The 22,232-nt window shown below is 39.7% G+C and overlaps 1 protein-coding gene across 2 annotated transcripts in view; it reads right to left on the reverse strand.

Annotated features, from left to right (window-relative positions):
• The window catches only part of CEP120 (centrosomal protein 120), an 82,382-nt gene extending 76,397 nt beyond the window's left edge, over positions 1-5,985 (reverse strand). Inside the window, exons 1-3 of one of the 2 annotated variants that reach the window (XM_015140660.3) lie at positions 5,866-5,985; positions 5,529-5,609; positions 968-1,124 (exon numbers count right to left, since the gene is read on the reverse strand). In XM_015140660.3, the coding sequence (XP_014996146.1) occupies positions 968-1,124; positions 5,529-5,577 (206 nt within the window). In that variant the 5' untranslated portion in view covers positions 5,578-5,609; positions 5,866-5,985. Of the gene's footprint in view, positions 1-967; positions 1,125-5,528; positions 5,610-5,706 lie in introns of both variants that reach the window. The other variant, XM_015140662.3, reaches the window with a different exon arrangement.
• Between the last annotated feature and the right edge of the window lie 16,247 nt (positions 5,986-22,232).

Here is a 22,232-nt window from a genome sequence, read left to right on the forward strand (position 1 = left end):
AATAAATAAGAGTATTGCTTTTATTGTTGTTGCTTGCTTCCAGTCACAGAGTTCACAAAAAATATATGCTATAACTTTAAGTCTATTTTATATACTAATAAAGTGGTTTTGTTTAAAATCAAACATAAATTAATTAGAAAGAAACCTTGATAGAATTACTTTCATAGCTTTTCACTGGATACCCTTCTATATATCCTTGGCAAGCCAGGTAAATATACAATAAGTAAATTAACAGAATTAATGAATTCCAACCATATTTAGTACTGAGTAGGTATCATCAAGGTATTTCTAGAATATCTACTGTCTCACACATAAGGAAAAAAAACCCCAAACAGCTCAGTGTAAGTGTAGTGTAAAAGCTTAGGCTTTGGAGCTGGACTGGCTGGGCTCTACCACTACTAAGCTAACAGACTCAAAGCAAGTTACTAATACTTAACCTATCAGGCCTCAGTTTCCTCATCTATAATACAGCGGAAATAAAAATACCAGCTTCATAGTGTTGTTCTGATATTTAACTGTTTTTGTTGCAAAGCACTTTAAAAATTTCCTGTCACATTTAAAAAAACACTCAATAACTGTAATTATTACTATAACATAATGAGAGATACAAAATTTATAGGTTGAACATTCCTGATTTGAAATGCTCCAAATTCTAAAACTTTGAGCGCTGACGTAATGCCACAAATGGAAAATTCCACACACAAGCATTTAACACATACTTCATTTTATGAAAAATTTATTTAAAACATTATGTAAAACTACCTTTGACTGTGTATAATGTAAAACACAAATAAATTTCATGTTTAGACTTGGGTCCCATCCCCAAGGTATTTGATTATGCAGATATTCCAAAAATCTGAAACACTTCTGGTCGCAAGTATTAAATACTCAACCCGCATTTATTTATAACAGCCTGAAAAACAAGAAACCAATAAAGAAGCTACTTTAAAATGAAAATGATAATCACCTGTGCTGATGAAGTGCCTTCCTGTCAATTTCCCAGGCTAACTCAGTAGCAAATTCTGGCTGGTCAGTGTGGTCCACAGGATCAGTAGCCAACTGTTCTCCATCAAACTTTGCTTCCACTACAAGCATATGCTTTGGACGTTTGGGGAAATGGCGACCTGGAGAAACAGAATATACAGATTAATCAAAAGTGTACAAAAATCAAACAGGATCATTTAGCATGTGTTTTTTTGTTTGGTTGGTTTTTTTTAAGATGGAGTCTTACTCTGTTGCCCAGGCTGGAGTGCAGTGGTGCAATCTCAGCTCACTGCAACCTCTGCCTCCCAGGTTCATGCGATTCTCCTACCTCAGCCTCCCGAGTAGCTGGGATTACAGGCGCATGCCACCAAACCCAGCTAATTTTTGTATTTTTAGTAGAGACAGGGTTTTGCCACGTTGGACCTCCTGACTTCAGGTGATCTACCCGCCTCGGCCTCCCAAAGTGCTGGGATTACAGGCATGAGCCACCACGCCCAGCCTAGCATGCGTTTTTTGAAACTAGTATCTGTTAAGTGTGGTTGACATTCCATAAGCTACCTCACTAATGCAGGCTCACATATACACCCACCTTCATAATTCATAAGACACATGAATCAAATAGAAAGCTATAATTTACAAATATGTGCTTCTCAAACATTAGTGTGCACATGAATCACTTAGGGACCCTGTTAAAATGTAGATTCTGACTCAGTAGATTTAGGGTGGGCCTAAGATTCCACATTTCTAACAAGATCCAAGGTGATGTGAATGCTGCTGTCCTTGGTTCACACTTTGAGTAGGAATGATCTCAACAACATCTGGAATTAAAGACTTAATGTGATTACATGAATTTTAGATATTACTATAGCAGTACTTAATAGAGAACAGTCATCTGAAGAGCTGGGAAATAAATTAGTAAAAACAAACTTGTCTGCATCTTAATTTTTCCGTTAACTCAGTTAAGAATACTTTCCTGGTGAAATCCTGTCTCTACTAAAAATGCAAAAAATTAGCCGGGTGTGGTGGCACGCACCTGTAGTCCCAGCTACTCGCGAGGCTGAGGCAGGAGAATAGCTTGAACCCTGGCGGCAGAGATCACAGTGAGCCGAGATCCTGTCACTGCACTACAGCCTGGGCAACAGAGCAATACTCTGTCTCAAAAAAAAAAAAAAAAAAAAAAAAAAAAAAAAAGCATACTTTCCAAATTAGCTAAAGAAAAATAGCCACATAGATTCCTTCATTCTATTCTCAAGGACAACATTGTATACTATCAAGAAGTATTCAAATATTCTATCTACACATCACTTTTCATTTGTACTGCTAAACCCCATTTCATCAATGTTTACTGAAGACATATTCAGAGTCAGGTATTATATCAGATGGTGGAGTGCAAAATGAGTAAAACAGAGTACTTGCTCTAAAAAACCTGAGGGTCTAGTTAAGAGAAACAACCAAAAAAACTGAAAACAGAAAGCTAAAGAACATCAACGAAGAAACACTAAGAATCTTGCCCTGAGTCAACTAGTCCTCCTGTTTATAAATCTGGTAAGGTGGATCCTAGTGAGGGGAATTTTATCCACTGATTAATAAAGAAATCCCTGCTGCTACTCACTCTGGCGCAAGCTACTTGTGGGGGAAGTGTAGGAATTAAGCTGTTAAAAAGACCTTTACTCTAACCTTGTGAGTTTAAGCCTGAGGCTCTCACTGAAACTGTATTGGGAGTATTAACACACATCACACAGCTCTCTCAACTAGCATTAACAGAGGCCCCTCTCAGGACCTCATTTCTGCTGCTCCAAAAGATACCCAGGTTCCTCAAATGAAATGTCATATACGTCAAAGAACCTACATTTTCCATATTATTAGAACCAACAGCTTCCAACAAGCTTGAGAACAGAGGATGTGAAGTGGAACAAACAGGTGCCTGCCTTGCAGCAGAAAGTGATACAGAGAGAATAGAAACCGTCTTCTTCCTCCTTGGAATCTAGTACATAGCCCAAATTTTGTACATGGTAAAAGCTTAACCATTTTCTTTTGAATAAAGGGCATTTCTAAAAGTGTAGTCAAGAAATTGCAAGTAACTCTTAAGGGCTATAGTCCCGAGTCCTCCGCCAATCCGAAGAGCTGGGAATACATGAGGGGAAATGAGACTGAAAAGGTAGGCAAGAGGTCTACCACAAAGGGCCATGTATGCCATTCTGAGAAATACAGACATAACCCTTTACGACACTGAAGGACTTTAAGAAAATCAGATTTGCATTTCAGAAAGATTATCCCCAGTGAGTAATGGAGGAAGTCTAGATGTTTCTGGAAAGGAAGAAAACATTCAAGAATCAGACTATTGAAAAGATTATTACAATAAGTTAGGTGGATGATGAGCGCCCCTTACCAAGGCACTCACAATGGAAACTCATTCATTCAAAAACTTACATGTAGAATCTATTATTATTCAGAAATAAAATCAATTTTACATGGTGACCATCTGGAAGTTAGAAATGGAGAGTGAATCCAGGCTGAGGATGACTCCTAGGTTCTTGGCTTGAGGCAACAGCATGGTTATGATGAATGGAAATACAGTACAAACAAAAGAGAAGAATAGTTTGGAGGAAGGACCACATGCTAGTTTCGGGTATGTTTGTGGTAACAACCTAACTGACATCCTTGACTCCAGGTTCTCTTCCTTGCACACTGCTACTAAACTGAACTCGAGAAAAGCATTCTATTTAGGAATACATGAGGCCAATCTATTTCTTAGAACATTAATTCTAAACTGGCTTTCAAGGCCCATTTGCTCTAGTTGTACAAGCTCATTTCTTACCATGACATTTCTAAATATTCACCCTGGTCATCTTGCTGATCTTTTCAATGTTCCACCCACCATGCTCACCCTGGCACAAGTTACTTGGTTGGGAATCAAGCTGGTCAGAAAGACCTTGACTGCTAACGTTTTTAGTTTAAGCCTGAGGCTCTCACTTGAAACTTTGTATCAGGAATATTAACACACATGGCAGGGCTCTCCCAGTTAGCACTAACAGGCCTCTCTCAGGACCCCATTTTCTGCTGCTCTAAAACCAGCTTCCCCAAATGAACTGCATGTATGTCCTGGGTTGTCAGATTGGCCTGGGTCGTCCATAGAATTCAACTGTCACATATCTAAAGCTCACTTATTACTTAAAGAACTTCAGCCATCCCGCCCACCCTACCCTCAAACCTATATTTACAATCCATATCACATATTTTAAATATTATATTATACCCCAACATATTGTGTCCTGTGATCTCCCCACATGGACAGACCTCTACATCCTTGGAGGGAAAGTAGATGTTTGTTTTCTCATAGCATGGTCAGTTTTAAGTCTAAAAAGTGTTGTTAACCAAATTTGAAGGTTATTTCAGTCCTGCGTTTTTAAACAATAAGTAACCTAACAGCTAATAGTGCTCCAAATCTTTATGGCTTCTGGTCAGTCTCTTGTCCCAAAATTCAAAGATTAGGATTACAATGTTTCATTGCTCTCGTCCCTCACACAGCGCCAGGCCTTCATAAAATACTCTCCCATGGGGGAAAGAATGCAGCCAGGCCTCTGCTCTGGCTCAAGATGACTCCTTCTTAACATATTATTCGTAAAGTGTCCTCAATTCACCTGTTATCTCCTCTGCTCTCCACTTTCTTGCAAATCTGTTCTCCAACTACACTGAATGTAAGCAACATTTACTGAATGAATATAATGAAGCAAAGCAAAACGCGTCTTGCTTTTCCATACTTGAAGTGCTCTCTGCTCTTCCCTTTGCCTGGAATGCCCTTCCCTTTTTCACCTGACAAATTCCTAATCATCTGTAAGACCCAAAAAAACGCCACCTCCTCTGGTGAATCTTCCCCAGTTTCCTCAGACAGAGGTGGTCATTCATCAGGGTCTTTCATATCCCGATGAATTATTTGCTGACACACTCTCCAAGCTACATCCTTAGCTTTTTAGAATCAGAACTGTTATTATTACATTCCCAGCACAGTGTCTGACACTCAATGAGTCCCCAATAAACAAATGTCATTCACCCAAAACACACTTTTTAAGAAATGTATAATATACCCTCTTAAGAACTGTAGTCCCCTGAGTCCTCCACCAAGACGTGTAAAGGCAATTGCCTCCGCAACACTCTGGAATTGCAGGAAACCTGTATTCAAGTCAAAGCTCTTACAAGTGCTATTATTGGGAACCGCTGATCAAAACGCGCTTCTCAGGACCACGTTCAGCTCATATATAAAAGCCATCGACGTGCTGCTTTGGATGAAAATCGTTTTCTCTAGATTCTCTGGGGCTATGGCTAGTCACGCTAAATATCACTTATTCCTAATAGCGCTCATATCCCTGGAGAGATTTTTAAATCAATTGCCTAACAGACTTCACTACGTACAACTTTGAACAAGTCTGTGGGGACCATAAAAACACAGATGACAGGGTTCTTAAGGTTAACAAGGCCTCGGTCCCACACTAATCTTTTAAAACTCGGGAGGCAGCAGTTGCAACAGCAAGCCTCAGGCCGCTCACCTTCTAGGATGGACACGACGATGAGCAGTTGGTCGGATTTGGAGACCATGGTTGCGGTGGGCGGTCTGGGGGCGAAGTCGCCTGGGGGGAAGTGAGGTCCAGGTAAGTCGCGGGTAATCTGAGACCCCCGGCGGGACCCCCACTGCCCGCCCCGGGTCCCGGTCCCTGATGCCCGGACCCCGCTCCGCAGCCAGGTCCCACCGCCGTCTGCTGCAGCGCGCCCGGCTCCTCTGCCCCGAGCCGCCAGCCCAGACCCTAACTCTGCCCCGACTCAAGGAAAAAGCCGCTCTGCAGCCCTGCCAGTCTGCAGGTAGAGACTAGCCCGCCGCCCGAGGACCTTTTGCCGCCTGCGTAGCCGCTTTTCAAACGCCCCGGCGGCCGCAGCGGCAGCCGCCGCGCCCAGCTTCCGCCTAGCAACCAGGCCCGCAGGCCCAGTGCCCAGGGGAGGTTGGAGGACAAAGGGTGATAGAGACAGAGCAGTCAAGGCTAGAACGCCCGTCAGCGAGCTTCGCCTCCCGCCCTTTTACGCTCTGTTCCAGAGCCCTAAGGGGGACGCCTTCATTACCTCACAGCGCCCTCTGCTAGCCGGACGGGGAGAGGCGGACGACTTGGTGTGGGACCAGCTGCGCAGGCGCACTACTGCTGTAAACGCTTCCTGAAACTGCGTAGCCTATAGGGAGCAAGAGTGTAGCGTATTACGTGCTTTGTGCCTCAGCGACAACCTGAGAGTTGTGTTAGTGGGAATTAAAAAAACAAAAAAACCTAGCTTAGTTGAGGTACCCAGTGTCAACACTGCTTTAAAAATTAAATCACAGAAAAATAATAACTTAAATCTAAACTCTAAAGTCCCTAAATCGTGCTCACGCGGCACCTCAAATTTCCAACCTTTGAAAACAAGTAGCGTCAATACGGTAATCACAGTACTTGTTGCAGCTGACGTAAACTCCCCGAGAATTTCCTGTCCTTAGAAATTCCCCCTAAAACAAAAACATTGTCACGTGGGCAATGAAATATAAAGGTATAGGTTCTTCCACCCCCGATCACAAAGTTACTAGCAAAGTCAAAACCAAACATAAACAAGGCATTGAGATGCTGTCTGCCAATCCTTTCCACTTAACGTCTCCCAAATTCAGACTTAAGAAATGGTTCAAGACTTGTAAAGGGAACGGCCTCCTAAATACTACTCAAATTGCATGAAGCATGTATTCAAGTCAAAGGCAAAATTCTTTTGGAGGTTATCTAGCTTGAAACCTAAATAACCAAATTGGTTGGAGCGATCGTGGACACTATTAAGTTTGGGAAAGATTCTGCTTCAGAAAACAAAAGTAAATCATAATAGAAAAATAAAGCTGTAGAGATGGCACTAGGTAGTGAACATAAGTCCGGCTTCTCCTATTACTTTCTTGTTTTGTAAATGTAGAAGTTATTTTGAGAGCAAATAATACAACATCACTATTGTTTTCTTCTTCCTCTTCTTCTTCTTTCTTCTTTGCTTTCTGCCCAAAAGAAAAGGAGAAATATGTGGAGATTGGACTAATTACTTCTAAGGTCCTTTCAGGTCCTGTCACAGGCATTCTTAAAATGAAGCACTATTCAATGTAAAATCAAAGTAATGATCTACTTTGCATTCATCATTGAACAATGCATGATTTTTGTGGAAGATGTCAAACATACTTTAAAGAAAGCAGAATGATATAATGAACCCCCAGGTACCCAGACCCCAGCTTCGACGATTAACAACTTAAGACCAATCATCTTCATCTGTTATATTATTTTTAAGGAAATCCCCAACATCACATCAATTCATTTTTTTGGATACGTACTTCTAAAAGATGAAGACTTTTTGGCCAGACGTGGTGGTGGCTCACGCCTGTAATCCCAGCACTTCGGGAGGCCGAGGTGGGCGGATCACTTGCATCAGCAGTTCGAGACCAACCTGGCCAACATGGCAGAACTCCGTCTCTACTAAAACTACAAAAAGTAGCCAGGCGTGGTAGTGCAAGCCAGAAATCCCAGCTACTTGGGAGACTGAGGAACAAGAAAACTGAGGCACGAAAATCGCTTGAAATCAGGAGGCAGAGGTTGCAGTGAGCCAAGATCATGCCACGGCACTCCAGCCTGGGCAACAGAGAGAGACTCAGTCTGGGGAAAAAAAAAAAAGATAAACACTTTTTAAAGAATCTTAAAATATTAAATATTTAACCACAATCCCATTGTTACACCTAATAATTAACAAAAATTTCTTAATCCCATTAAATATACACTGTTCAAATTTCTCTGATTGTCTAATAATTTTTTTGCAGTTTTTTTTTCAAATCAGGATCCAAACAAATTCCAAAATACAGTGATTGGTGTGTCTCTTGTCCTTTTTAATGTCTATGGTTAGGCTTTGTGCCCTGACTCAAATCTCATCTTGAATTGTAATCCCCACAACCCCCACGTGTCAAGGAAGGAACCAGGTGGAGGTAATTGAATCATGGGGGTGGTTTCCCCCATGCTATTCTCCTGACAGTGAGTGAGTTCTCAGGTGATCTGATGGTTTTATTAAGTGCTCTTCTCCCTTTACTCACTCACTCTTCTTCTTGCTGCCTTGTGAGGAAGGTGCCTTGCTTCCCCTTTGCCTTCTGCCATGACTGTAAGTTTCCTGAGGCCTCCTCAGCCATGCTGAACTCTGAGTCAATTAAACCTCTTTCCTTTTGAAATTACTCAGTCTTGGGCAGTTCTTTATAGTAGTATGAAAACAGACTAACGCAGGTACCCAGTCCTACTTTTTTTTCTTGAAATTCTTTATTGAAGAAACTGGTCGTGTCTGCAGTTTACCAGTCTAAATTTTGTTGTATAATACCAGTGTTGTGGTTTAACATATCCTCTGTTGAGAGGTCTAATAAATACGTACACATTAACAACACTTAAAGATTAGGAAACAAATTAACAACAAGCAAATATAATGTTATCAGTGGTGTAAGCCAGTACTCAGCATTATAGACAAAGAGAGGCCCAAGTACCTCTGATGGATAGAATACCCCAGAAGATCAGCGTTTGGGACCTACCTCTGCTATTTGCATGCCAGGTGACCTTAAGCAAATCACTTTACCTCTTTGAGCCTCAGTTTCAGCTATAAAATGATAGTATGCATGGTTCTTTAGTACAGGACTTAAATGTAGTAAATGCCACCTAGTTGTTATTTTTTTATATGAACAATCTCAGACCTTTAAGTAGTAGCTGTGAAAAGAGCCAGGAACTGTCCATCAGCATACCTTGTTGTTTTGCTTTAGGATATCCAGAAGGGCTTCAAACCTAGATTATAAACCATTACTGTATGCCATAGAATAGTTTTAGGTCATAAAAAATCTGACAATTATTAAAATTAAAGAAACGAACTTTTTCATGTAGTAAATTTCACATGATTCCCTTTATTTGGATTTTCCTCATGAACAACATTATTACTCCTAAAATCACTTCAGCACAGCTACTGAAAAGTCACCAATTTAGTTGGCCTGGTGCTGTCTTTAACAGAATGTACAAAATCAATGATACAAAATTCCCCATCTAGAAATGGAATTATAATCCTATCATCATCTATATCTGTTATTCTATAATCTAATTTCCTTTCATATGTGATATTAAACAGTAGTGACTTCGGTTCTAGTATAAATCATCACATTTAAGCTTAGATTTATGAAGGAAAATCTTGTTATAAGTTTATAAAGTACCAATTACTGCTTCAAAATATGAAAGTAAATGCTAGTAACATGTAATTTTTATCTATAAGACAATATGAGATTTATTACACTATAAGCTTATAAATTTAAACTGACAGGTTTTTTTATTTTTTTTATTTATTTTTTGAGATGGAGTCTTGCTCTGTCACCCAGGCTGGAGTGCAGTGGTACGCTCTTGGCTCACAGCTCACTGCAACCTTCGCCCCCAGGGTTCAAGTGATTCTCCTGCCTCAGCCTCCTGAGTAATTGGGATTACAGGTGCACACCACCACATCTAGCTCATTTTTGTATTTTTAGTAGAGATGGGGTTTCACCGTGTTGTCCAGGCCGGTCTCAAACTCCTGACCTCAGGTGATTCTCCTGCTTTGGCCTCCCCAAGCGTTGGGATTACAGGCATGAGCCACCGCGCGTGGGTGAAACTGACAGGTTTGACTAAAGGCTTGATTCTGAATTCATTAGTTTGTCAACCTAATAACTAATCATATTAGGTGGCTTTCTAGTTCCATAACTTTCTATCAAAAAAAGAACAAAACAAAGCATTTTGACATATTTTAAGCCTTTCTTTGCTGTAGCTATTTTACCTGTTGGGAAAACATTTTACTTTGTAGTAGTTCTCTATATTTTTTCTCTTTAACCACTTCTGTCGACCACCACAGGAGGAATTATGAGCTATATTTCTCTTCCTCAGCCTTTTCCACTGTATACACAAAAATACACATACACTTCGTAAAATTTTAGGCAAGCTCCCAAAGACTAATAAAATTAGCACGTCTATTGAATAATTGCAGTTTGTAAAAGCTTGGTGCCAGACCCAACTTCAAGAGGTGCTTCTAAAATTACTACATTAGAAAGAGGGAATGGGAGTAAAAGTGATAACTAGTCCTCATCGCTTAGTGTCAAGAAGACAGAACCTTTCAATTCAGGATTTACTGTAATTAAACTTGGCAGTTAATTTGGGCATCTTTGATCCCTGGAAGTAGGGCCTCTATCATCTATCATAAGAGAGGCAGGATAACCCAGTATCAAAGAGCCATATGTCCCTGAATTTCAAGTAGCATGACTTATGAGCTTTGTGACTTGGCCAAGTCACTTATCTCTGAACCTCAGTTTTTCCATCTGTAAAACAGGTTATTAGTCCTTTCCTCACATGGTTTTTGTCAGAATTAAATGGGATTGCTTCTGTGAGGGACCTAGGCCACTATGAAATCTCCAAATGTGGTAGCTAGTTTTATTGTTAGTATGGAGGGATAATTTGTTGTGGGATTATTCTGATATTTGTTCCCTTTCTTTGGTTCTACGAAGTTAACCAGACCCTTTATATTCCCTCACCTTGGCCTATATTTATGTTCTATTGGTGATATCCCCAAAACAGCTCCTCTCTCCCTGGCTGCTTTTAATTTTTGTGGGCACGTAGTAGGTATACATATTTATGGGTTATGTGAGATATTTTGATACAGGTCTGCAATGCATAATATCTCCTTGACTTCTGTGAAAGACCACAGTAGAGCATGCCAAAGTCAAACCATCCTGCAGGTCAGGTGTGATCAAGTAGTGAAGCGGGGTGAGGGCAGAAGTATGGCACACAGCTGTCTCAAGGAGGAGCCCTGCTCTGCTCCAGCTGATCATTGCCATGCAATAAGACAGATTGTAAGTTTCATAAGGAGATAGAATTATAGATTTTTTATGTGAACTCATGCAATTTTTAAATGCCAGTAATGAAATTTAGTTTAAAAACAAAAAGCAGGCCAGGTGCAGTGGCTCACACCTATAATTCCAGCACTTTATGAGGCTGAGGCAAGCAGATCACTTGAGGCCAGGAGTTCAAGACCAGCCTGGCCAACATGGCCAAACCCCATCTCTATGAAAAATACAAAAATTAGCTGGGCATGGTGGCGCACACCTGTAGTCCTGGCTACTCAGGAAGCTGAGGCATGAGAATTGCTTGAATCTGGGAGGCAAGGTTGCAGTGAGCCAAGATTGCATCAGTGCATTTCAGCCTGGGTGATAGAGCAGGGCTCTGTCTCAAAAAAACAAAACAAAGCAAAATAAAACAAAAAACACTGCATGAGCCAGACCAAACACTTCTGCCAGCCACAGGTTAGTTACCTACAGCCAAATTCATTGAGATGGTTGTGATAGGTGTCAGGGGAAGAGAAAAGAGAGCAGTAAATAAAAGAGATTGCCTACAGCTAGGAAGAAACAGGATGAATGAAAGTATAGTGTAGACCAACATTCCACTCCTTGGCAGAGTCTTGGAGAGGGGACAGACACAGAAAGTGGCCCCGCGGGAACCCTAGGGAAGTGAGACGTTAGGTCCTGGTTTATCATCCTTGGCATAGATTCTTATGCCCCTAATTTGACGGACTCAGCAGGTTGGCTTGGATATTAGTCAGCTTATCAGTGACCAGCAAGGCAAGAGCCAGCAAGGCCTCCCCCAATATTTGCTCTGTGTGAGAACTCCAACACCTTTGCCCAACACTATGTATGTGGAGAGGGAAGCCCCAGTGATTACTGAGATTGAATTTCCTGTTGATTGGCAGAAGGAGATTGGGGTTGAATTTGAGTATAAAGAAAAGCAACATTTCTTGCACACTCTCCTTTGTGTTCTAAGCTTCATGGGATAACTTTAGGCTGAGATGAGCCTTGAGCCACTCTGTTGTGGTGTGTGTCACAGTGGCTCTCCCTGAGGCAAGGTATAGAGTGGAGGGTGGGAGAATGCCCCCTACTCTATGGAGGAAAGGCAGAGGTAGGGACATTCTGGAACTGTAGCAAAGGGTTTCAGGCCAACAAAAAATGCTACTCAGGTTTGCTTTGAAAAAACTATACCATTGGCAAAATGACCACATTCTAGAGACAGCTGACTTGTGAACAAGTTTCATTTTAGGAGTAGAGATTGGAACAGGTGGTAGATGCTGGAACCCCTCTCTGTAGCACTGTGACATTGAGAAACACTACATGACATTGTGGGACTTTGATTCACTTATTGTGTAATGTTTGATATGTGTGGATTTTTTTTTCATCCAAAAATCTTTCTTTTGACACACTGGAGCCAATAGCAGAGGAAGAGCTGGTGCCGGCCTACTCAGCTGTCTGGTGAAGAAATTCCCCAGGCTCTGGGTCAGTGTTTGGGCCCATAAAAGTCTGATCTCAGTAAATGGCAACACAGAATCTTCTGTACTACAAGCTATCTCTGGCAGAAGGGTTCTATTTAATGCTAACATTACAAGTACACCTGAAGGTTATAAGACTATCCCCTACTTCTCTGTGTTTCAAGGAACAAAATAGATAAATAAATAAATTATAACAACAGTCAATAATAACCCCCTTCCCCTTTGAATTCAGAGGAAGTTTCTAAACATACAATCTGGGTTCAGAGACGAGAAAAGCCTCCATCATACATTAAGCAACTGCACAAGAAGCTTCCGCAGCCAGCAGCTAGTAAGCTGAGTCACCCATTTCACTAGGGGTATAACAAAGCTCTATCCCTTGACTATTGCATCAGCCACAAAACTGTTCTTCCTGAATTATGGTAGGTGTTTCTGCTGCCAACATAATGCTTTGTATTTGCATAAATGTGTACGTTTCTAAGCATCTAGCAAGTGTAACAGTTAACAGGAAGTTGAATGGTGACTTTTATTTATTGCCTTAGTGTTACCACCTATGACCCAAAAGATGACACAGAGGTGGTGTTTCCCCCTTCTCTAAAGAACACCCAAGGAAACTGAGGCACAGATACCACTCCCAGTCTTGGTAAGAGGAGATGACACTGACTTTGCTACCTTCAGCCATCAGTTTAGCACCACCTAACTTTATATTCCTAGATGATGGGCAGAGGAGTATTGAGTGATAAGCCTGAGGCCCTTTCTATTTAGAAGGTGGGAGCACTTCCCTTTCTCACCCCCAAGCCAGGTAGAAGAGGGCAGGTAAAGGGAACCTCTCACAGAGATGGGTGAACCTGCTGATCAGCAGTTCACCATGAATGCTTGAGTAGAAAGAAAAGAGAGAAAGACTGTGTGTGTGTGTGTGTGTGTGTGTGTGTGTGTGTGTGTGTGTGTGTGTGAGAGAGAGAGAGAGAGAGAGAGAGAGAGAGAGAGAAAGAGAGATGATTAATTGATTAGCAGCCTGTGTCCAAATTTGTCGTGGCAAAAATGTGTGAGATTCCTGTGGGTGAAAAGAATATAATGGCAGGTCACTTTCAGTTATTTTGGTGTCCAAGTTGACAGGCCACCCAGTGAGAAGACTGAAGCAGCATAACGTTACCTGGTATAGAATCCAAAATAAGAACTGATTTGGTTTCAGAAGAGTTGAGCAGATGTCAGAAGTCACTGCATTATGCAGGTCTCCCAGAACAGAATATATGGCACTGGGACCCCCCACTCCACCACTCTGCAACATCAACCCAAGAAATAACACCTGTGTCCCAGGAGAGACTCTACATTTATCTGGGATCCACTTAGCATCAGCGACAGATGGATCCTGAACAGAAAAAGAGCAAGAGACAAGTGAGGAACACAGCCACATCACTAAGGTAAGGATATTTGTAGTCTGTCTCTGATCCCCAGGAAAAGGCTCCCCAAAAAAGGAGTGAAAAAAATTGATTCCACTCCCTCCCCAATCCAAGTCCCTCAGAGAGCAACTTTGCTGAAATTGGAGGGGTAGGAGGAGATGAGACTTCAAAAAGATATGAGATTAAATTTTAAATTAGATCAAAATGGAATGAACTGACATTTTAATAGCTGGAAGTGATCAGAAAGCTTATGGGATCTGACAAAGTTGTGAATAAGGGATGGGAAAAAGACTCAGTGGAACATAGCTGAAAGCAGTATTTGGAGAAAACATGAACTATTTCATATTTGTACTTGACCCTAGTTCAGATTGTTGAATAAACCAATCATACATATTGCCACTTTTGATCTCCTAAGCAACACTGTGGAGGGAAAAGCAGGAGTTTTACCATGTTTTAACAGATGAGAAAATCTGAAGTTTGATAACCTGAGCAATTTGATAACAATCAGAGCTCAGGTCTTCTGAGTGCTTATGTTAAGCTACCCAAGTTATTCTCAAAGTACCCGGAGAACGTGGAGCTGTGCCAGGAAACTGGAGTAGAAACAATGTATCATGTTGTAGAGCAACAATGTTCATCAATGGTAAGAAATTAAAACATTGTATTTATAATAAAAAAATAGAAACTATGCGGATACAATAAACATTTGCATGTTTTATTTATTATTATTTTTGGAGATAGGGTCTTACTCTGTCAGCCAGGCTAGAGTTCAGTGGCATGATCATGGCTCACTGCAGCCTCACTCTCCAGAGCTCAGATGATTCTCCCACCTCAGCCTCCTGAGTAGCTGGGACTACAGGCAGGCACTACCACGACCAGCTAATTTTTTAATTTTTTGTAGAGACGGTGTTTGCCCAGGCTGGTCTCAAACTTCTGGGCTCAAGCAATCCACCCGCCTTGGCTTCCCAAAGTGTTGGGATTACAGACATGGGCCATCACACATGGCCTTGCATGATTTTTAAATATAAAATATACCTCAAAGTAATTTGTTTTGGATTATATCTTCAGCCTGTAACCTACAGAAACCATGTCTATGTTAACCCTCTTCTGCACTTAAGAAGTAACTTGGGGAACCTTTGAGAAGCTCATCACCTACATTCTTGAGCCATACTCACATTGAAAGCTGTTTGGAATAGTGAAAGGGAAACATTTCCTAATGTTTAAGAGAAAGTAACGTGCTACTTCCACATTATGCTCCATATGGTAGAAGAAGATTAAAGTTATTATTCCAATTACATGTTAAAATCGTTGTTAACATCAATATAGTGAATGAAATTCTTAGGAAGTTTCACTTGGATATTCTAGTTACTCCAGATACATTTGGTTGAATGTATAACTGAGAAGTACCCTTATAATTGCTGAGTGTGAAAACAGAATGTTAGTGTACTCTATAAATGGTTACAAATGTGAAGTACGTTTGCTAATTATAAAATTGATTAATATCCCAGATTAGTGAAATCAGAGATACAAAATAGTGATTTCTTTAAAAAAAAAGTTTCTGGCTAAGAATCTGTAATGTCAACATTTACAGGCTTAACATTAAGAAAAATATAATCTTCCAAAAGTTGACAAATGTAAATTATAGTAACTTATAAAATGTGTCTTTTTTTATTACCATATTCCTAGTGCCTAGAAGTGTCTTGAATAAATTTATAGTAAAGACTCAATAAATTCCTATTTAATAAATAAATGAAGCTAAATTTATAACAATGTTAGATCTTTACGCCAGTGATAGAGTAATAGAGACATAATTCTTATATGTGTAGAAGACAATAATGAATACATAATTAAGTGCAGATAAAGAAAAATGTGGCTGTGAGAGATTGTCTTACTCAAATTGCATTTGAGAAAATTGCCAGCCATTCTTTGATGCATTAAGAAAAACATTATGATGCATTTATTTGATTTCAGAAGCTTTTTGATAACATGAAAGGAAATTATTTATTGCACAGGAGGAGAAGAGAAAGATTTACAGTAATGCTTTGGGAAAAGGCTCAAATATTAAGGTGACTGTAAACAGATGATTTTGGAGGGATATAAGGGATAAGGGTAAATAGTTTAACATTGGAAAATATGTCTAATCTATAAGTGTTAAGAGGAGAAAGAAGAAAAATTGAACAAAAGAAAGAAAAGGGAGGGATATAATATTAAGTTTATATGTTATGTTAGCATTTTCATTGGCAGTACCACAAGAAGCCTGACAACCAGAGGATATTTCATTAGGGAGTAAGAGGGGGACAAGAGAAAGAAAGAGAGAAGGAAAGAATGAAGGAAGGGAAGGGAAGAGAAGGGAAGGGAAGAGAAGAGAAGGGAAGGGAAGAGAAGAGAAGGGAAGGGGAAGGGAGGGCAAGGGAGGGGAAGGGAGGGGAGAGGGAGAGGGAGAGAGGGAAGGAAGCGGGAGGGGAGGGGGGTTAAAAATCTAGACATCTGAAGAACTTAAACCAATACCCACTGATACAATGAGTGGTATTTTCTGAATGTTTTTTGAAAACATACATATTTGTCAGCCACTTCTACTACTTCTTATTTATATAACATTTACAAAGGATCAAGATATAGACTATTATAGTTTTGTTCACCATCCAGGCAGCATTTATTAACAAACTGGGTTCGGTTATCTCTATCAAGGAATATGAACACACAAAAATGATGTCTATTCAGCAGGGTGAAGTTAAAAAGATATTTTATTAGCCGGGCGTGGTGACTCATGCCTGTAAACCCAGCACTTTGGGAGGCCAAGACAGGCAGATCACAAGGTCAGGAGTTTGAGACCAGTCTGACCAACATGGTGAAACCTCTGCTAAAAATACAAAAATTAGCTGGGCCTGGTGGCCGGTGACTGTAGTCCCAGCTGCTCGGGAGGCTGAGGCAGGAGAATCGCTTGAACCTGGGGACAGAGGTTGCAGTGAACCCAGGTCGCACCACTGCACTCCAGCCTGGGGTGACAGACCAAGACATCCTCTAAAAAAAATTTATGTGTTTGTTATTATTTCTTTGTTGTGAATTTTAAGAGTTTTGATATAGTGCATGCTAAATCCTTGTTTAAATTAGTGTCATTATATTGCTAGCACAAGTGCCAATGAAGTACAATCTATTAAGTTACCTGAGATAGGTATCTTGTTTGTTCACCTGTTCACCTCTCTATCCCCAGGGCCTAGAATAGTGCTTGGTATACAATAAGCGCTCAACATGATACATAATAGATTTTAGTCAGTAGATGGACTGACTGTTAAATCTAATCCGACATGATATATTCAAGTAATATCCTCTTTTATAAAGTAAATGAATCAAAATATTAAATACTTTCTTGGAATATTCACTTCTTCACAATAAAATGTTATAATATTTTATTATATTTGGCTAGTAGCTTTCTCATTTGTCAAACTTCTAAACTTCAATTTTTTTATGTGGAAATCAGAGGTTTTCAAGGACTTTCTCCTATTTCCCAACTGGACCAAAGTAGAAACATCAGGCACTATAAGATTCCCAGGAGTTTCTTCAAATTTCAAATACCCCAATCCACATTGTTATCTATCTTGAAAAATTTACCTTTGAATGTACACAGGGGAATTGAATAAATTTATCACATATCTATTTTCAGTAGAGTTTGCTGGTGATTTCTTTTTCTTTTTTCTTTCTTTCTTTTTTTTTTTTTTTTTAAATTAAAGTAACCTTCTAAGTTTTAGGAAAACTGAGCAGACATTCCAGGGCTTGAGTTTGCTTCCACTTAAAAAGCATTAAATGGTATAACAAATGGAGCTCAATAGATCCAATTGTCATCCCTGCAAACAGTCAACTTACCGCTTCTAAGAGTAGAGCTTAGAGTGCACTCATCTTACACGTGTGGTCATGTTTCCTTTCTTGTTCTTTCCCCTAAAGCGTTTCTGCCTAGCTCAATTTACCTTTTCTCCTTGCCCAACCTGGTTTTCATGAGTATGGGTCCCTAATGTTATCATTTTGATATAAAGAGATGGAACTTCCTAGCAGTTTTTCTTATTCATTAACTTCAAATCTATTTAAATCAAACACACTTTAACTTGATATCAAGTAATGAGAGAAAAATTATTCAGTACATTCTTCATCTCCCCACCCCCCTCAAATAGGTCGACCATGGCTTTATTCAAAGTTGATAATGTATCCATCTACGGCATTTATTTCAATCAAAACTTCACTCATTAAGATATTTTGTTAACAAGCCCTCTTCCCCTAAACAAAGTCTCCTTGGATTCAAATGTTTTAGATTTTTAGAAGTAGAACCTACAAATCATCTCATTAGTTGTCTAATTAGTTGGTAGTTCAGATACTGTCCTCCCTCCTAAAATCTCAAACATGAACTCCACACCCAAAATAATAGAGTCAATTTAATGCATTTTTCCTTAATTTAACAGCTTTCTTTTTTGGTGCAGCAATCTTTTTTCCTACTTTCTTGTGTCAGCAAAATGGAAATCAATTTAAATCTCGATGATCAATATTCAGCCAGCTTGAATACTTTATTTCCACTGTGGCCATATGCTATTATAACATGTAGAAATGTATGAATCTAGCAAACTAAATGTAAGTAAATAATGGAAGATGGATGGCAATATGCCTGTGGATCTGCAGTCTGCAAAATAAATACTGCTGAATTTAATGAAGAGAAATTGGAAACCCCCAAATAAGCATGTTTGAAGGGCAGATGATTTTTGTATCAAAATGTAATACAGGTGTGCCACAATTATTTTGGCACCTAACTAATCTTCAAAAACATGTACTTTCAATGCAGTTACATTTCTCCTAGAAAATCATCATGTGATTATCTTGCATCTGTTTTTCATCACCTCCTCTCCTCCCCATACCCTAAAGGTAACTGACTTCCTAGACATACAAGTTACAAAATAGAATATAACATAATTTTACTAAAGAGGGAAAAAAGAACTCACCTTAAATTTTGTAGTGTTAATGTTGCTGTTTTAAAATATTTCAATAACTTTAAAGGACTGAATGAGTGATCTGAAAAGACACCATTTTAAAAAACATAAGGATTATTTTTCCAGTGTTACTATAGAGTTATTGAACTCTCTCTTTAATGTAATTCTTCATCTTGATGATGTGATACATAAATTATTCACAAAAAATGTATTTTAATCATTGCTTATCAGCATTGATATTTTAAGATAAGATCCCAAGGACTATACAGGTAAAACATAGTTTAAGCATAAATCCTATTATTGAAATTTGCTGAAAATCATTGACATTTTGTGATTGCTAAAAGCCCTCACCTCTTATAACCTAACCATGTTATGATGCTGTATTTAATGGAAACTTTTAGAATTAATATTTAAGATGCTATTTTAGGTAATTAACTTCAATCAATAGTTAGAGAGACTAAAGCCACTTCTTTTTTCTTATTCATTCCAACCTATGAAGTGAAACTCAATTCACACAAAAACCATGGTGTGGTAAGTTAAATGATACATATATATTTTGAAGAATTCTTCAATATTATATATGCTGTATCAGTATTAGTGTGCTTTCAGCTGCCAGACATGGAAAACTTTACCCCAACTGGCTTATAGAATAAGAAAATGTATGCCTTTGATATTTTAGAAGTAAGAAGGGTTTTAGGATTAGTGCAGATTTTTCATTTGTGCAGTCTTCTCTAAGTTGTTTCATTCTCAGGTCAGCTTCCCTCCCTGAAGCCAGGCTTTAACAGTCCTGGGCATTGCAACAGCATGCCAGACTGCCAGAGAAAGAGGGGATGTCTCTTCTAGGAGTTTTCTCCTAAAAGCAAGAACATTTCTTTCCAAGCAGCTGGAGTCTCACTGGCTCACATTGGCCCTCAGGCTCATTTCTGAACTAGTCCTGTGGCTAGGGGAATGCCACAGCTGACTTGCTCAGGCCCAATTTTTAACCCAGTCATTGTTGCAAGAAGTTGAGATTGCCTTTAAACCAATCAGGCCCAGGAAACGAGTGTTAACTGCCATACCGAGAATGGTGGCTCAGGGTGGAGCTGGAAGTTCCATTGCTCTAAGGAGTGTCCCTTAGTGGACAACTCAAGAGTCACTAAAACCGGTATTTCTGCTTTTATGGTACAGCAGCATTTCCAAGACTTTAGATCCCTTGTAGACTACCTTCATGATTTTTCCGTATCTGCCTACCACCTGTGCTATCATTAATATTTTTCATGGAAATGATTCACTTCTTAAAATATAAATATGTGTTAAATAAAATCATATTATTTTAATTTTAAGAAACAGTATCACTTACCACAAAGATATGCAAGGCAACCTCATTAATTCAATGAAAACAATCAGAAAACAATTTTAAAAAGTATTTAGTTAAGGCTAGTTGCTGTTGCTTGCCAAAGGCTCTTGAGCCTGAGGCTTGATTTCTGTTTGTTTAGGAAAAGAAAAGAAAAGAAAAAAAAAAAAAAAGGTTGGGAAGTAGGTAGGAGGAATTAGCAACTGTTAAAAGCATTAACAAACTGGTACTGTTCAAGGACTTCCTCAAAAGAACTGCAAGCACATTGAGTCACTTTCTCTATATGATTCGATATTATTTTTACAACCTCACTTCCTTTCCAGCGTGCACACCTCTCTAGCAAACACTTGCTGGAGGAAGCTGCCCTGTGTAAAGCGTTAGGGAGCAGACTTGGATGTTGCCCTAGGCCAGCCTTGGAAACTGTTCAGGAATTGAGGAGTTACCATGAACCCCTACACTCTACAACTGAATGACATGTTGATCAGGGAATGCTATCCCATCTGATGAACTCTCCTGATACAGGCTGGCTTGTGTCCCTCCAGAATTCATCTGTTGAAGTCGTAACCCCCAGAAACTCAGAATGTGACTGTGTTTGAAGATAGGGCCTTTGATGAAGTAATTAAGTTAAAATAGGTGGGCCTATTTTATAGGGTGGGCCCTATGACTGGCGTCCTTGTAAATAAAGATTAGGACACGGAGGAGAGACATGTGAAGACGCAGGAGATGACAACCATCTGCAAGCCAAGAGGCCTCAGGAGAAACCAGCCTTGCTGACACCTTGATCTTAGCCTTCGTCTCCAGAATTGTGAGAAAATGCATTTCTGTTGTTTAAGTCACCCATTCTATGGTACTTTCTTATGGCAGCCCTGGAAAACCAATACATTTCTCAAGTGGAACAACATTCAGAAGGCACAGATTTTGTATAAGTGCTTTGACTTGCTTCCTGAAGTATTACAGAGGCACTAAGGCCTAGAGCACATGTGGAGACCATTTGGATTTGTTTCTTTGCTGGTATGGGGATTTTTAAGATACCTGATGGAAATCATGTGTGGGGAGACAGCCAGCGAGTACATGTGCATTGTTTAATGACAGGATACATTCTGAGAAGTGCATCGTTAGGCAAGTTCATCATTGTGCAAACATCAGAGAGTGCACTTACACAAACCTAAATGGTACAGACTACTACACACCCAGGCTATATGGTATAGTCTATTGCTCCTAGCCTATACACCTATGCAGCATGTACTGTACTGAATGCTGTAGGCAATTGTAACATAATAGTAAATATATGTGTATATAAACATATCTAAACATAGAAAAAGGTGCAGTAAAAATATAGTATAAAAGAGAAAATTGCCGGGCGCGGTGGCTCACGCCTGTAATCCCAGCACTTTGGGAGGCCGAGATGGGCGGATCACGAGGTCAGGAGATCGAGACCATCCTGGCTAACACGGTGAAACCCCGTCTCTACTAAAAATGCAAAAAATTAGCCGGGCGAGGCGGCGGGCGCCTGTAGTCCCAGCTACTCGGGAGGCTGAGGCAGGAGAATGGCGTGAACCCGGGAGGTGGAGCTTGCAGTGAGCCGAGATGGCGCCACTGCACTCCAGCCTGGGCGACTAAGCGAGACTCTGTCTCAAAAAAAAAAAAAAAAGAGAAAATTGGCATACCTATTTAGGGCACTTACCATGAATGGAGTTTGCAGGACTTGAAGTTGCTCTGGGTGAGTCAGTGAGTGGTGAGTGAATGTGAAGGCCTAGGACATTACTGGACACTACTCTCAGTTTTGTAAATACTGTATACTTAGGCTACACTGTTTATTTAAAAATTTCTTTCTTCAATAATAAAGTAGCCTTAGCTTACTGTGGTTTTTTTTTTACTTTATAAAGTTTTTTTAGCTTTTGACTCTTTGTAATAGTTAGCTTAAAATGCAAATATATTGTACAGGCTGTACGAAAAGTTATCTTTCTTTATATTTTTATTCCATAAACATTTTTCTATTTAAATTTTTTTTAATTTTAAAACTTTAAAAAAAACCTGAAACATAAACACACACATTAGTCTAGGCCTACACAGGGTCAGGATCATCAATATCACTATCTTCCACCTCCACATCTTGTCTCACTGGAAGGTCTTCAGGGGCAATTACACACACGGAGCTGTCCTCTCCTATGATAACAT

The sequence above is a fragment of the Macaca mulatta genome, chromosome 6 (assembly GCF_049350105.2).
Source record: "Macaca mulatta isolate MMU2019108-1 chromosome 6, T2T-MMU8v2.0, whole genome shotgun sequence".
Taxonomy (NCBI): domain Eukaryota; kingdom Metazoa; phylum Chordata; class Mammalia; order Primates; family Cercopithecidae; genus Macaca; species Macaca mulatta.